Genomic DNA, 16,652 nt, shown 5'->3' on the forward strand with positions numbered 1-16,652 from the left:
CTCTCAGTGGTGGCTACTGGTCAGTTTCCAGGGGCTTTACGACATAGGCCCAGTTTGAAGCTCCACCTGAGCGCTGTGAAACAGAGGCAGTCAAAAACAGTAGCTACTTTTGCTGTAATGAAATGAAAAAGAAAAAGGGTAATGAAACAATAATGTGTCCCCGCCCTGATCGGGACGTGCGAGGCCTGGCTCTTCGGGACACCCGGCCTCGGGCCCGGGGCGCCGCCCCGCCGCGTTTCGCCTTCCCCTCGAGCCCCGTCAGGACGGCGTGGGCGGTGCCCGAGGGGGCGGGGCGGTGCCGCGGCACGGCCAATGGGCACGGGGGGCGAGGCGCGGCGTGGCCAATGGGCGCGGGGGCGGCGCCGCGGCGGCCGCCATTGCGCGGCGGTGATGCTGGCGCTGGGGCTGCGCCGCGCGACCGCCGCCTTCGCGCTCGCGCCGCCGCCGTTGTCGCCGCCGGCCGCCTCCGCCGCCTCCATGGCGGCGCTGCTCGTGAGCCAGCCGCGCTACGCGTGGCTCCGCGAGCTCGGCCTCCAGGAGGACAACGCGGGCGTCTACAACGGGCGCTGGGGCGGCAGCGGGCAGGTGCGCCCCGGGCCGCGGGCAGGCCCCGGGCCGCGCCGCTCGCCGAGCCGGCAGCCGCGGCGGGCTCTTCTCGGGGGCGGCGGTTTTACGCGTTCGGGGTGTCTCTTAGGCGAGCGGCCTTGCCCTCCTCATCCCGTCAAAACAGGGGTATCTGCGGGGCGAGCGGTGTGTGTTGTGGGTGCTCAGCGTCTCTGCCGTGCGTGTCTCCCGCAGGTGGTGACGACCTACTGCCCCGCCACCAACGAGGCCATCGCCAGGGTCCGCCAGGTGAGGCCCCAGCGGGAGCGCCGCGACGCCCCCACGACCCGTGCGAAGCAGATTGCGCCGTGCTCCGGTAGCGGCTCCTTCTCGTGGGCAGGTCACAAAACCAAACCTGCCGAGTATGGGGGCTCCGGGCACCTGGGCACTGCCGGGTCTGTGGGGGGTCCGCCTTGTGAGGCAGTGACCAGGCAACTGTCCGAGCATTAGAAATGATCTCTCAGGCCTTGGCAAGAGCGAAGGTCCCTGCTCTGCATTTTCATTCCTAAGTAGTTGTGGAGCGGGCAGAATGCCTGCTCCTGCTCCGTGAAGCTGTGTGCACCGGAGGAGGCATGAACAGGAGCAGAGTGATGTTCGTGTGGTGCATTTGTGGAATTTATTTTGGTATAAGAACAGTTAACCTACTTCTTGTACAAGAATAGTTAACCTGCTCCTTTCCTAGGTAAGGATTCTACTAGCCCTTAATGTCCGGTGAAGCTGGTTGTCCTCACAGACTTTACTATTTTTAATAGTAGGGTTATCTGAGATTAAAATACATCAAGTGTGATGAATGTCCCCTTTATAACTTTTTTATGGGCAGCCTTTGTCACGTGGAGAAGGATTTCTGCTTAAGTTCCATTTTTGTTTAGGCAGTAGATATGCTTGCCTAGACATTTTTCTGTAACAATAACTTACTTAAAGGAGCTCTTCAGCTTACACAGTAGAAATCAGCCTACTGGATTAGGATCAAAGTATGATGCTTTCCTGTAAATACTTCCAGTAAAATTATATTCTGTACTATTTCCTAGAATGTCTTATGCTTAAGTTGAATACTTTTTTTTTTTTTTTTCCTGTGTTCTAATTCTTTTTTTTTGAAATGCTTGTTCGTTTAGGCTAGTTTGGAGGACTATGAAGAAACAGTCAAGAAAGCTAAAGAGGCTTGGAAAGTCTGGGCTGATGTAAGTTAACAGGCTTCACTTATCTTCTAAAATCTTTCCTTCTGGGGGTGGGGGAGAGCATGTGACTGTGTTTTGTAAGTTACATTAAAAGAGAAATCTGTAGTGAGAACCTCAAGAAACAAATGAGACATCTCATGCACGTTACCATTAAGGTACAAAGATGAGGACGTTGCCTTGTGGAAAATGTTTGTTTTTAAAAGCCTGGCAAATTTCCCTAGGTCTGGGCCTGTTTGCCATTGCCAGCAGGTCCTCTGAAGTTAAAAGGCCTTGTAGACAGCAAATTCTCCCTCTGGGTGTGTTTAACTTCGTGTTGCAGCACGCTGCCTCCATGAGAACACTTGAATCTCTGACTTCAGGTGGCATCCTCTTTTGCATGGAGTGAAGGAAGTTTTGAGCTGGCTTTGAGCATTCTTTTTTTTTTTTTTTTTTTTTTTGTGTGTGTGTGTGTGTGTGTGTGTGTGCCTGTTCAATCCTGATACTTCCCAGAACAGCTATGTTATCCCAGAACTTTGCCACTGCTTTGCTATAGCAATGGCACATGATGACATTCTTGCAGCATTTTTAGCTAATAAGCTGTATTTGCCAGTGCCCCTGTACAACTCTGTGCAGCTGACATCCTTTCTGTTGCTGGCCATGCAAAGCTTGTCTTTATAGGTATCAGCCATCTCTTCAATACGGCCTGAAAGCCTGAATTTTGCACTGGGCATTCTGTATGTACCCAGCAAAGGACTTTCTCTTGCCTGTAGAGAATTAAGAGTACAAACATCAGTGCTTCCTCAGCTCCCTCAGAATTTGCACGTGCTTCCTGTTAAAATATATGAATATAGTGCTGGTGAGTTCACACAGGTTCTTGAGTTTGGAAATAAATTGAAAGCACTTTAACAGATAAAGAAAACCCCAGTGTATCTAAAGCTTTAAAGCCTAGTCTGAAAGCCGTTTGCATTAACATGTCCTTTATGTTGCTATTAACAAGCTCATCTGAACAATTTTGTCTGTGGAAAGATATGCTTACATGGTTCATATATTCCTCACTTCTATCTTTCTAGTTGCCTGTTCATTGCTGGTCTCTACTCCTGTAAAAACTGTTTTAGATGCATAGCTTATTATTGATTAGTATCTGTTGATTGTTATCTAACATACACTGATAACAAAAAATCTACTGATATTTGGTATGTGTATTTAGTTTTTCAGTGGTTGGGACTTTGAGGTTTTTTTAAAAAAAGCTGTGTTTCTCCTTGTCTAATAAAAATTGTCTGCAGCTATTGTAACAGTGAGATACAATCTGAAGCCAAAAGTGTGATTTCAAAGGTTTTTTTTTTTTTAAAAAAAAAAAAAGAAGGCTTATGTTTCTTGAGGCTAACTGATTATTTTGGGCATTGTGAGTAGTATAGCTGGACAGAAGTAGCAGAACTTGTAATCTGAATGTTTCTGGTAATATTCAGTGGAAGTGAGGTTTTGAACAGGCATAAGTGTGTGCAGCATTGTTGGTCTTGATTTGGCACAAAAGTGCTTCTCCAGTAGCTTACGTGATAAAAATAAGTTAGTAACCTTGTCTTGGGAAATTAGAGGGAAAAGCATAGTAATCCCTGCAGCTCCCTCTGCACTGATAGAAAATTGACGGTATGTATGTAGCAGAGTTATGCCTTTGTGAGGTTTAATCTCAAATAGTTTCTTCTGCCTTTTTTTTTAATTTTGCCTAGATTCCTGCACCTAAACGTGGAGAAATAGTGCGACAGATTGGTGATGCCTTGAGACAAAAAATAAAACTTCTAGGAAGTTTGGTAAGTTGTTATCAGAAGCAGCTTGACGCTTTTGAAAAAAATATGTTGTGCTCTGTTTTTAATTAAACAGTCTGCAATACTAATCTTCATAATTATTAAAATGTTAGCTTTCCTGAAGAATTTTTAAGAAAGAAAGAAAAAAAAAAACACGTAAGACTGCTATTTGTCATCCTACACTAAAAATTTTTATTTAAAATAAGAGGAGAAAGTGATTGATTCTGAGCCTGTACTCTGGCTAGGACAAAACTGTTGCCATGCTGTTTTCCTACTTCTCTGATGCCGTATGATAGAAAAAAATGTCCTGAAAAAAACCTTCCTCTAATACAGAGCTTTTTTAACCTTGGGCTCTTTCTGGTGATCTGCAGGACTTAGAGAACTTAGAGGTGGAGGTCTAGGACTTCAGAAGCTGTGCTGGTCTTAATGAGATCATCTTACAGAGCTTGGTAGGATATAAAGGTTGAAGTACTGTTCCTTTAAAACACTTACTAGTTGCTAGGGGCATAAAGGAGACAAGTGCAGAACTTGCTGCTTTTCTTTAACAGAGCTTGTCTGTATGTGCTGCTAATCAGAAACAGCTGTTCTTGAATAACTCCCTGTGTAGTCAAGCCCGTATTGTTAACCTACAAAACTTTGTTCTGCTATTTCCCTTGAAGTTAGATACTTAGCTCAGTTTTGAGGAGGGAATTTAGAATGTGAAAGTACATTTATGTTTGAAAAGTGCCTGGGCTCCCTGATGAGCTGGGCCAGACGAGTTTGCTCTACACTCTTCTGACAAACCACGCTGTGTGGTGTTGCTGAAGCACACTTGCTTTTTTCCAAACAGATAATGACCCTCTTCTGTTTTGGGGCTGCACTTTTGTATAATAGTGCTTTAGGGTTTTCGGAATGGGTGAATGTCACTCCTGGCTTTAGGATGTGAAAATCCTTCCGATGTAAAAGGGAAGGGTATTGCAACTCACCTTCTCGTGCTGTTGAAAGTTTCCCTCTTAGGCTTTACCTCTGTAGACTGGTGAAAGTAATTGATTTTGTCATTTATCCAGGTGCGTTTTTAGCAGTCTTACAGATGTGGTGATTTGTTTCTTGGTAAATATGTTCAATGCATCTCCGCTGCAGGTCAGACCTTGAGGCTCTTCTGCCTTAAGATGTCCACACGTTCTGGAGTCTGAATCCATGCTTTCAGATGGCTTCCAATTCTGGAGGAGGGAGCAGAAGTCCAGCATAGAGATTTCTATGTTGCCTATGTAGCCTAGCAGAACTTTGGGACCACAGGCATTATGCAGACAATGAGAACTGTATTCAGTCACCTTTATTTCAGTTTTTGCTTGGGGAATGAATTCTTGCGGCAGACCTTGAGCTTGATTCCTCACTTGTCAGCTTCTTCAAAGAACATCCCTCAACCTTCCTCACTTTTGGCATATTGTGTACCAGTTAATTCCCAGGACTAATCAATATGTCTGCTATGTAGCATACTTTAGCTGAAGACCTTAGTTTTCAGCTAGAACTAAGTTGGGCTAAAAACAAATGAAGAGTGGTGTTAAAAATCCTGGGTCACTAAAGGACTAGCCATGATTAGTCATTTTCAGCAGTCTGAAAATCTAATCTCTCAAACTCGCTTTGAGATGTTTTGAGATGTTGTAAAATCTGTATATTGCTCATGAAAAATTGAAAGGAGCATTTTGCTTTGGCCAAACAGATTACTCTTCTTCCATTTGTTCTGTACTTGATCTAAAATAAATGAAAATGTCCTGAAGGAAAAACAGTATTGCTTTGATCTGAGCCTTTGAGCCGCATTACTTGTAGATGTAGTTTTAGTAGTTTATTTTTAATTTCCTCTGCTGAATCTCCCCTATTTTATGGGAACAAGACTCTTATCTAACTGTTGCCATTATTATATTTCTTTAATCTGATTAACTCAGGAAGAGATGCATCTCTTAATGAACAAGATTGTGTTATATCTTACTTGGCATACAGATAGATGTACCTGACATTAATAGCAGATAAAATTTATTGGATATACATGTGGATTTTGGAAAAAAAAATGTTTATATCTTTCTCTTAATGTTTTCAGGTGTCTTTGGAAATGGGAAAGATTTTTGTTGAGGGTGTTGGGGAAGTGCAGGAGTATGTTGATGTCTGTGACTATGCTGTTGGTTTGTCCCGAATGATTGGTGGACCTGTTTTGCCTTCAGAAAGTAAGCATGCATGCTACTTTTTTTTTTTTCTTTCTTTTCCCACTAATAAAGGGATGGAGATAAAATGTGCTAAATATATAGTGATATACTGCAGAAAAATATTTGTACTGTAGGAGGCATGTTGTCTAGAAATAGATTTGCTGTTAGGGACCAGTATCACCTGACAAATATCTGTGGCATATATCAAGAGAGACTGTAGTTTTTATCTCTGCTTCTTGAAGCATTAGATTTTTTTTGCTTTTTATGTTAATAAAAGTGCTGGAGGAAAGTACATGAACAGTTCAACAGGATGCTTAGAAAGAAGACAACTTGTTACCAGTTATTGCCTTATAAATAATAGCCTTCCTGTTAACTGAATAATGAGGATAGCAAAAGTGATTGCTGCCACATGATTATGTTTTTTTTCCACAGTGTAGCTGATATTACTGTAAGTTACTGAATGTATTTCATACAGCATGTCATTTATTCTTTATGGGATATTGGAATTTGCCTGGAAAATTAAGACGAAGCACTCTTTTAATGATAGGACCTGTTTCGTAGAGTGCTGAAACAACTTTCATTGTAATAATAACCATTGTGTGCATTTCTATGGCCTGAGCATAGGCTTTGGAAAACATCTTGAGCGCCGAAGTGCTCTCATATGCTGGAACAGTATATGTGCAGTCTTGCTAGAAGCAAAAACCGACGTGTATCCTCCTGTCATAATGTGTTACTTACGGTATATTTATGCCTAGTTTTGGTTTTCTGGAGTAGATGTCTCCATTAGTTACTTTATTCACTAATACTTCATAAAAATTTCTACTAGAAAAATCTATTCTCGATGCAACAGAACTGAAGTCTGTTTTTCTCTGTAAAAATGTCCATTATTTCCTGTTTTGAGAAGGAGTTGTTAAGTTCTGGCCCTTTTTTTTTTTTTTTTTTTAAAAGGGGGGGTGGGGGCAGCAGGGGGAGGTCTATAATGGCCTGTGAAAAGGATGGAAGTTCAGTTCTGCCTGTCTCAGTGCACAGACCCTAAATAAACCATCTCCATCAGAGCCATATAATGCTCTGGTGGATGAAGACCAACACTGAGTGATGAAGGCCAACAAAGTTGACTGTGCTTGTAAGGCCTTATGGTTTCTTTTTTTTCTTTTTCTTTTTTTTTTTTTTTTTTTTAAAGGCATTAGATGGATGTGAGTTGCATTATGTTGTGTCTTTGCCTCCAGGACCTGGCCATGCCCTCATAGAGCAGTGGAACCCTGTAGGGTTGGTAGGAATCATCACGGCCTTTAATTTCCCCGTAGCAGTTTATGGGTGGAACAGCGCAATTGCAATGGTCTGTGGAAATGTTTGCCTCTGGTAAGATACTGCTCTCCAATGTCCTAAATATGTGTTTTTAAATTACAGAGCAGATTATTATCTCAGGCATGTAATTATTGTCCAGTATATGGTGTTTCTGTCTATACAATCCTATTTCATACAGGCCTTATTTCTTTCTACTTAATTTTAGATTCACTTGTGATCAAAAAGCTTAATTTTATTTTGTGATAACCTGTTTTATGAGATGTTGAGGCTCAAACCTGTACAGCACTTGGGTGGAAAGAACCCCCATTGGGTCCTTGGAACACAGCTGGTTAAAAAATATTGACATTTTTAGAATTGATACAAATAAAATTAAAAATCTAAAGTAGATGTACTTCTTTTCTGTTTTGTCTGCCTGCTTTGTCAGGAGGAACAAATGCATGTTTTAAATATTTCCTATCCTTTGAGAACACATTTCATTCTTGGAAAATTAAAAGAAAAACAATTTCATTCATATCTATTTTTTCCATTTTAGGAAAGGCGCTCCTACAACTTCTCTCATTAGTGTAGCTGTTACAAAGTGAGTTGTGTTTTCTTTTTTTTTTCTGCTTTACTTTTGAAGCAAGTTATCTTTTGGGTTCCCTGTCTGAAATGGTGTTTGGTAGTGAGAGGAACATTTGCTCCTGTTATGTTAACAGGGGCAGTGTATATAACTGTTCTTCTTGGGACGAGTCATAGGCCTCTTTTGAAGCAGGGCTAGAAGATAAGTTGCTCATGAAATTCAACTTCCCCCAGTGGCACACTCATGTTCCAGATTCATCCCTTTACTTGGGAGTCTCAGATCAGCATCAGTACCTATTTTTAAGACTTACTACGTTAAGACTTACTAGTTTTATGAATGCCTCTTTCTAATGGAAGCTGGTAAAAGACAGTGTAGCCCAAGTACTTATACACTGATTTAATGCTTCTCTGTGCATGAATGTGAATGTATTTTTTAGTCTTATTTTTGTGTGAGTAGTGTCTTTAACTCCAAGATACTTGAAGAGGGATGTGAATTAACATGAACAGTAAGATCATTGCTCATTTAATATCTGCAGCTTGTTCATGTGTGCGCTAACACAGATTTTAAGGGTTTACTGCCTCCTGCATACTTCTGAAGGAAATCTCAGCATTGTTTTACATCTCCAATTCTAGGATAATTGCCAAAGTCCTTGAGGATAACAACGTGCCTGGAGCAATCTGTTCTCTGGCTTGTGGTGGAGCAGAAATTGGGTAGGTAATGATTCTTATGTTTTGTAGAGAAGGAGAGAGGAGAAAGAATACTCTTTGAGGATCTCGTGGCTGTAAAATTGTTCTAATTTCCAGGAGTTCCCAGTATATGCAAGTACCTGTTGCTGTCATTTTTTTTTTTTTATCAGCTACTCTTAAATGCCATCCCCACTGTAAGCATATAATGCTTTTCTCTTTGTGCTAACAACTTAATGGAAATTCCATTTTACTGAAGACCCACAACTAAGCTTACATTCTACATTTATCCAATTGGCTTTGCCACCATGTAGTATATATGCTCAGAATCAAGGAATATAGCTAATACTAAATTTCACTCATGTATTCTTTAAGAGTTTTCACTTTCTAGCCCAGTAGCCTTTCCGAACCACTCTTACTGCCATATACATTCCCATTTTTCTGCTTGTGTAGGGCAGTGCAATCATGCATAGATGTGTACCTGTGCTTAGGAGGCACACAAATCAAATTGTCCTCTTTATTTACTGCAGTGTGGTAATTACTAATGCAAGTGTGTGTTCAGATACATCTTTTGAGTATTTCAACAGAAGATCAAACAGAATAGATGGTAACCATTTAAAAAAGTTGCAGGTATGACTTATTTTCCTCAAAAAGTCATAGGTATGACTTACTTTCTTAAGGAAGATAACAATCAAGACTGGTCTTACTGCTTACCTTGGATTAGATTTCACAGTTAGTACAGGTGATGCTCTGGTGATTATCTGGTGTGAAGCAGGAGAGACCAGTCTTGTTCCTCTGCTCTTCTGACTAAGAGGAAGCTTTACAGACTTCTGTTCAGTCCTTGGCCCTTTACTTTGGAAAATGCACCTTTGGCTTAAAAAGATCTCCCTGGCTGCATGTGATTTATTTGCCAAGAGCGACCAGCTTTCCCAGGTATTTGCTCTTCTCACATGTGGTGTTATTTCTCGTGTAGCACAGCCATGGCAAAAGACGAGCGAATGGACTTGCTGTCCTTCACCGGCAGCACCAAGGTGGGCAAGCAGGTAGCACTTATGGTTCAGGAGAGATTCGGTGAGTAGGGAGAGGGTCCCTTTCCTCTTCACGTGTTTGCATGGTTGGGAAAGGTAGGGATGCATAGGGAACTTTAAAAGTGCATCTTGTTTAACTTGTTTTGCATTATACCTTTTACTTGAGTGTACGTGTGATTATGCAAGTGCTTAGAGTTAGATACTGCATTTTGTACTTAATTCTACCACAGTCAGGATTTTCCCTAAGACATCAAGAAATCCATAGACTGACCGTTAATTTTCTAGAGTTTTCCATTAATGTAATTGTATGGAGATTGTCGAGATGGACAGTCTGGGAATCCATTTGCGGAACAATGTCACCTTCCCCGCCTGCTTTATGCCCTCTAGGAATGCAGGAAAAAAGTTGTGATCTTTGAGATGACATTTGTGTTGCAAATATTTGGAATGTATTGGCCTGAGTCCATGCTGCTGAATTCCAACTTAAAATAGTTTCAAGTAGAGAATTTTCTGAAGAGACATTTTGCATTATATACATTTACAATTCAGAGGACTGATGCTGAAAATTCAGAATGATTGCAAAAATCCTGTGTGTTCAGAGACGTTTGATGAAATCTAGCTCTTGTCAGAGGTAACTTCACTGAATGTGGGGCAGTGGTAAGTGTGACTGATGTAACTTCTTTTATGTGTTTTATCAGGTCGCAGTCTGCTAGAACTGGGAGGAAACAATGCCATTATCGGTAATGTGCACTGCAACAATTTAGTCGCATAACTATTATTTCGAAGTTAGTACTGTCCTTATTTTACACTATGAGTTTAAGAAGTACTTAGCAGGACATGTCTTTTTGCCTGTCTTCACTATTGCAGAAGAGTAGTGTTTTAAGACTAAAATGGCAATTGGAATTCTTTCCTCCTGTTGAAAAGGAGGAGAAAGCAATTGGCTTCTGTAATGGGCTGTAATTTGGAATAAATTTGGAAATGGTCTAATCTCTTGGTCACTGTGTTTTTTAGGTTTTAGAATATGTATTGACACTGAAGTACCAAGATTTATAAAATACTGTCTTGAAAGCAAAGCTTGCAAGTGCTTACTCTAGTAGCATATTTTATAGATTTAAGTAACTTAGGGATCCATCTAGTTTCCAGATAATGCAAATACAATAAAATTGGGTAACATGGCAGAAATAATATAAAAACTCACTAAATACTTAAGTTGCTGTCTTGCTCTGTTACTTTTCTTTTTCATCTTTCTGAAGATTGGAATTTGTTTCCCTTTTCATTTGAAAGTCTTGCTTTTCATGAAGTTAGCTTTGAACTGTCGCATAAACATTGCTTGCTTGGAGTTATCCCCAGATTTAATAATATTTTTGGATACTTACAGAATTTTCATGGGGCAGATGAGGCTGAATCATTCTTCGAGATTTAAGAACACTAGCTTAACTTCAGTTTAACCATCCTTCTTTCTTCCTGTCACTTGAATTTGTTCAGCTGTTTATTTGTACAGTAGTGTGTGCCTGTGCATTTTAGGTTTTTAGTTTTTGGTTTTTTTTTAAGTGCCAATTGGATACACTTTAATCGTAATTGTTTATGCTACTGGAATATTTATCAGTGACGGTATATACCAGTACTATTCCTAATGCTTCTTGACCAGCCTTCCAGAGTTTATTATACTGCTTAATGCATGATGAACTTAGGGGACCTTCAATACGTAAACCCCAGTTTGTATATTATCTGCTTGATTTAGTAACATAGTGATATTTAACCTTTTCTTAAGTGTTTGAAGATGCAGATCTGAACCTAGTCATCCCATCTGCTCTATTTGCTGCTGTGGGAACAGCAGGTCAGAGGTGCACAACTGCCAGAAGACTGGTGAGTAAATGTGTTTGGACTGCTTTGGGTAGCTCTGACTTTGAACTTAATTCCAAATTTTAAGCCCAGGAAATGCCTAATATTTAAGTAAATTTATCTAATTTATAGTATATGAAGTATGTAATTTTAATATGAAATATATAAACATGCACATGTGTATGTTTACTTTTTGTCGTTTTCCGTTTTCATTGTCAGAGCTTACTTGGTTGTTTCTGCTACAAATGTTGGTGCAGAGTTTAGTTTTCAGCAAAACGAGCGTATATGTTGCTTGTGTTGCTTGCCTTTTCTATTTTTTAACCAATCGTCTTCACCAAATTCAAGTTTATTATATTGTCATCAGCTGTGTAGTCTTCTGTCCAATATTGGCTTGATTGGGTAAATATTTATCAAAAAAAGATTTAATTAAATTTGGGCAGATAGGAAAGATGGTGATTCATCAAACTTCAGGAAAAGAAAGGATCACCTGAGTGCTGAGGCACATAATTTTATAATTTACAGAACGTCTTGATGTCATTGATCCCAAATAGGGTTAAATTAAAATGGGTTTATTTTTTGCCTCTCAAGTGTTTGTGACTTGATTTTATGCTGTTGCTGTTGCTCCTTTGAGGCCTTACTTATGTGTTTGTTTCTAAGTGGTGTTTGTTGAACATGAGCAACACTACCTCCACACTCCCTTCTACCTTCTCCAAAATGCCTCAAAAGTACTTCAGAAGTAGTTATTGATGTTTAGTTGTCTTATAACACCGTTGCCCAATTTTGTTTAGTTCCTGCACGAAAGCATACATGATGAGGTGGTGGAAAAGCTTGTGAAGGCCTATGCTCAGGTCCGCATCGGTGATCCATGGGATTGTAAGTAGCTGTCTTCAGCTCATAGCTTTAGGAGAGGTGTTTCTATTTTACTTTTTTTGTTGCTGAAATTCCCAAGTGTCTATAGATGTAATTTGTCTAATTTACTGGTTGAAGCAATTTACCAGGAAATGGAAATAACTAGTTACATCTAGAATAATATTTGTGAAAGGAAGATGAAGAAACCAGCTAATACTGTTCGTTCTGGATATATTAAATAATAACTCCTCAATTGTTGTGATAAGAATATTTGGGAAAATACAGTTTTCCTGAAATAATGTCTTTGCTTTTTTTGCTTTTTAGCTGACACTCTTTATGGGCCTCTTCATACCAAAGAAGCAGTGAAGATGTACCTTGACGCAGTAGAACAAGCGAAACAGCAAGGCGGTTCTGTGGTCTGCGGTGGGAAGGTGAGTTGTTTTTATTCTTCTTGCCGCACTCCATATTATAGAATAAAATGCTGTAACATGGTTCTTTAGACCAAGATTTGTCATATCACTGCAGTTTGTCATGTCACCTGTCAGAGGATGGTAAGTTAGTCAGTCTGAGAATGGCAGAATTGCGGTTCTTCATTTAAGGTAAAGACGGGTCTTGACTAGGAAGCAACCCTCTCCTTCAAGGAATGATTATGAGCTTTCCTGCATTTCTTGGACTATTCCCTAGTCCTTCAGGATGGTGAAAATAAAAACAGCAATGTAAATGGTGAATATTGTCCATGTAACAAAAAATGGCTATTCTGTCCCTGGATCTTGAGTTCACAATATCAAACTTGAAGAATTCGTGGAGATTCAAAAGTCACTGGCACACCTCTTTCATGTAGGATGTTTGATTCCTGAGGATTTAACATTCTGGGAACTCTTGATCTTTTAATGACACCTGCTTTGTTCCTAATACCTTTAAATTTCTCTTCCTGACTTTTTAGTAAGATTACAGGTATGGGAGGGAAAGTATATTTTTGTCAACAAGTGGAGTTTCAGATCCGATTGTCTGCCTTGCAGACTAAGTTATGCTTTTGTAATTTAAATATGGAAGCAAGAATAAAATTTTAAGTTATCTGTGTTCTCAAGTGGTCTGACCTTCTGTTTCTCATTTCTAGGTACAATTATAGTAATCAGATTGTACACTTCCTACATGGGTAGCAAAGCAGAATTCTGGTTTGGTTGAACTTACTTGGCTTTTTCCTCTTTTATGTCTTTTGAAGGTTATAAATCGGCCTGGAAACTACGTTGAACCGACTATTGTGACTGGCCTTCCTCATAATGCACCCATTGTGCACACAGAGACATTTGCTCCTATACTTTATGTGCTGAAATTTAAGGTAAAATAGCAAAGGGAAAAGTAGCTGGATTGTGGTGGGAACTCAGGAGAGATTTCAAGTTCGTCATGTTCATGCAGTTGTCCTGACAGTTCTCACTCTGCATTGTGGGATATCCACTGTAATAGCTTAAATCTGAGTGCAGCTGCTATATGAATCACCACTGAAGAGTACAGGAGTTAAAATGTGGGTCTGTACAGGAACATGTTTTTGTTGCTCGGGTCAGGGAGTGGGTTGTGTCTTTCTGTGCGATGGCAGAGGTATGATATACCTTGGGTGTCCTATCCCCCAATATATGTATGCCAAGGGGCACTCACCATATTGCTTTATGGCCATGAGATATTGGGGATTTTGCCCTAGTGCTTCTATCTAGCTGCTTGCTTTTAATAGGAGGAGTTTAACCACTGGCGTGCTTCTCCCTAGGCGGAAGAAGAGGTTTTTGCTTGGAATAATGAGGTAAAGCAAGGTCTCTCCAGCAGCATATTCACCAAGGATTTGGGCAGGATTTTCCGCTGGCTTGGGTACATTTCAGATTGTTTTTTCTGTCTTCCTAAAGCATAAAACTACAGTCTTTCATGTTTCTTGTGAAACTATGCACGCTCCTGGCTGAACATTTTACATCTTCCATTTGATCCTGAGCAGTAATTGAGTGCTTTCTTCATTTGCAGGCCAAAGGGATCAGACTGTGGCATTGTGAATGTCAACATCCCAACCAGCGGGGCTGAGATTGGGGGTGCCTTTGGTATGTTATTACACAATCTCCTTTTTTTCTTTAAATGATCAAATCCTTTAGTATTGGCCCTAAAGACTTAATGCTATTCCTTAGGTTTCTTCTTTTTTTCTATTCAGAGTGAATTTTCTTTTTTTTTAATGACTGTGTTAGTTTCTTCTGCAAAGAAAAGCCTCTGGAGCAGATGAGAATAAAGCATTACCAATGTAAAATTAATATAATATAGGTATCTGTGGTAGTTTTCAAGACCTCAGTCTGTTCATATAAATGACTAAATCTACTGAGATTAATAAAGTATATTTTGAATTAGACTGCTGTAGCAAACAGTGGAAATTGGCTAGAGACAGTTGGGTTTCAGTTATTTAAAAATCTGTTTTGTTCTTTTAGATTTTTCACATACCACACTTTTTGGTTGGTTAGTTTGGTCGTTTATTTTTCCTGTCAAGCAAATGTAGACCAGAAGTGGTGTTCTAAGTGTATTTAAAGATCTGAATGAATGCAGAAGTGTTAAAACAAATTTTTTAATTAAGGCAGTCTTCAGCACGTTTGTGGGGTTTGTTTGCCTGTATATGTAAAAATTGCAGTATAAGGTATTTTTATGAGAGTATTTAAAAACATTTGTGCCTTTTTCTCCATTGTATTTACTGGAAAGAGTGGTGGTAGGGAAGAAGAAATATTCAGTTAATCACTTAACTAATATGAGAGCCAGCACATTGTTGTAATAGCATCTCAAGTTAAATTAAATATCTTTAAAACAGCAATCTCTAGTGCTGGTGGGATGAGACTTTCAACATCAGGCACATGTTTTGAGAATTAAGAATGAGGAGAGAATTGGCTGTGTGAGTGGTATGTGGTGGCATTCTTGTATTTTTTTTCTACATTTAGTTAAGGAAAATGTAACTTTTTTTGTATTAATTTATTTTACTTTATTTTTTAATAAGTCTCACTTCTGGAATTAGTTCTATTAGATTTCTATGCCAAAAAAAAAAAAAAAAAAACAAATTTTCCAACAACAAAAAAGTTCCAGATCTTTTTGTTTTTTTTCTACAGGTGGTGAAAAGCACACTGGTGGGGGAAGAGAATCTGGAAGTGATTCATGGAAACTTTATATGAGGCGTTCAACGTGGTAAGAGACAAGTTTTTAATTCCAAATAAATGCAAATTACAGACAAACTTGCCAAAGTCAAAAATGTATACGTCTTTGAGTACTGGAGGTTATACTCGCTAAATGTGAGATAAGTATGTAACGGAGTAATTGCCTTTTCCTGGAAGAATTTGCATTTGTATTCCTAATGGAAAACTATTTGAAGGCTCTAGTTAGAATTTTTTTTCCACTCTCCTTTGAAAGGAAAAAAATCTTTTCCAGAACAGGATGAATTCTAAGATCTGGGGAAATATGTGTTTGTATATATGTGTGTGTGTGTATATAAATATATTTAAATAGTTGATTTGTTTTATTCTGACTTTTGTTTTCTTTCATCTTGCCCGATGTAACCTCAGCTAAAAATTAATTTACTGAAACTTGCAGGGAAGCAGGTAAAGTAGAAACCACAGTGATCTGCCACTGTTGGATATCTCCCCATAAATCTGCTGACAGCTACTCTATACTGGTCCGTATTTCCCATTCCCTGTCTCTGTTAGCACAGCCTCTACCTTTGCCAACTTTGTTAGCACCAAAGGCCTACAAATGTGGAAAACCTCAGCTTGATTTTCTTGGATCGATATTTGGTTAGAAAGAAATAAAGGATTATGCATTCCGTTTTTTATCAGAGAAAGGTAGTGGGGAAGGGGCATTGTGCTCTCTCTCGGCATATAGTTACTATATTGAGAACTGGAATAAAGTCGGTTCATAACTTCAAATAGACGAATACACTGTAGAATACTTACATGTGACAGCAGTCAAAAGCCTTGTTTGTAGGAAATGAACCACATAATCTTGATCATCAAACCTTCTCTCTAAATACTTGTTTCTCTTCCAGTACAATCAACTACAGCAAGGACTTACCTTTGGCTCAAGGAATCAAGTTTCAGTGAGAACCTTGCCAGGAGCTCTCTAGTATGTCAGAATCAAGTCTCTTCTAAGCCTTGTGCTGAAGAAAATTATCTGAAACTTACCTGCAGCAATGATGATAACTCTATCAGGAAATCAGCTACTTTTAAATTGTTTCACGTTCAGTGTATCAGATTACTGCTTTAGTCTTCAAATTAAACTTATTTAGTCTTGGGAAGAACAAAACTCAGACTTGGATTGGGTGGCCTGAATAATCTTCTCTTGCCTTATCTCTGTGCTTCAGTATCAACACTGTCTGTATCCTGCACCATCTGTTGATACATACAGCTAGGAGGTCTCTGCTTCAGACTACATTACTGAATGTCTACAGATACCTGGTGCTACTGGCGTCCAGTACAGGGCTGTTTTTTTAATGCATAAATAAAGGAACATTTTGTGAGATTATTTGGGCTTGTTATTGTCCAATGTTTTGGAGCAGGTGTGTTCATGTTCTTTCTCATACAGAGTTGCTAGCTGGAAGAAATGTCACTGGTTAAACGGACTGCTTTAGTTTTCCTGTCTCTCCTTCAGAAAGGAGAC

General features: G+C 39.6%; 1 protein-coding gene across 2 annotated transcripts; it reads left to right on the forward strand.

The window, feature by feature from the left end:
• The first annotated feature begins 428 nt into the window (after positions 1–428).
• On the forward strand, positions 429–16,184 carry ALDH7A1 (aldehyde dehydrogenase 7 family member A1). 2 transcript variants are annotated; one of them, XM_088523958.1, is made up of 18 exons: positions 429–585; positions 799–852; positions 1,716–1,781; positions 3,482–3,562; positions 5,631–5,754; positions 6,960–7,092; positions 7,571–7,615; positions 8,230–8,307; positions 9,254–9,351; positions 10,004–10,045; positions 11,077–11,171; positions 11,936–12,020; positions 12,321–12,427; positions 13,219–13,335; positions 13,756–13,853; positions 14,001–14,074; positions 15,113–15,188; positions 16,042–16,184. In XM_088523958.1, exons 1-18 carry the CDS (start codon positions 478–480, stop codon positions 16,094–16,096), a joined length of 1,536 nt encoding a protein of 511 aa, XP_088380084.1. In that variant the 5' UTR covers positions 429–477; the 3' UTR covers positions 16,097–16,184. The 2 variants fall into 2 exon arrangements, with proteins under 2 accessions (XP_088380084.1, XP_088380083.1); XM_088523957.1 differs by having other exon boundaries at positions 443–585; positions 13,219–13,338; positions 13,759–13,853.
• The last annotated feature ends 468 nt before the right edge of the window (positions 16,185–16,652 follow it).

This window comes from Tinamus guttatus, unplaced genomic scaffold, assembly GCF_059628265.1.
Source record: "Tinamus guttatus ecotype Peru unplaced genomic scaffold, ASM5962826v1 Tinamus_guttatus_pri_ptg000199l, whole genome shotgun sequence".
In the NCBI taxonomy this organism is placed as follows: Eukaryota; Metazoa; Chordata; class Aves; order Tinamiformes; family Tinamidae; genus Tinamus; species Tinamus guttatus.

Bases quoted from the DNA above. Each gene is read 5' to 3' on its own strand.
- ALDH7A1 (XM_088523958.1), top strand. From the start codon at position 478: ATGGCGGCGCTGCTCGTGAGCCAGCCGCGCTACGCGTGGCTCCGCGAG. The intron at 5,755-6,959 runs GTAAGCATGCAT...CTTTGCCTCCAG, and splicing joins ACCTGTTTTGCCTTCAGAAA to GACCTGGCCATGCCCTCATA. The intron at 12,428-13,218 runs GTGAGTTGTTTT...TGTCTTTTGAAG, and splicing joins CTGTGGTCTGCGGTGGGAAG to GTTATAAATCGGCCTGGAAA.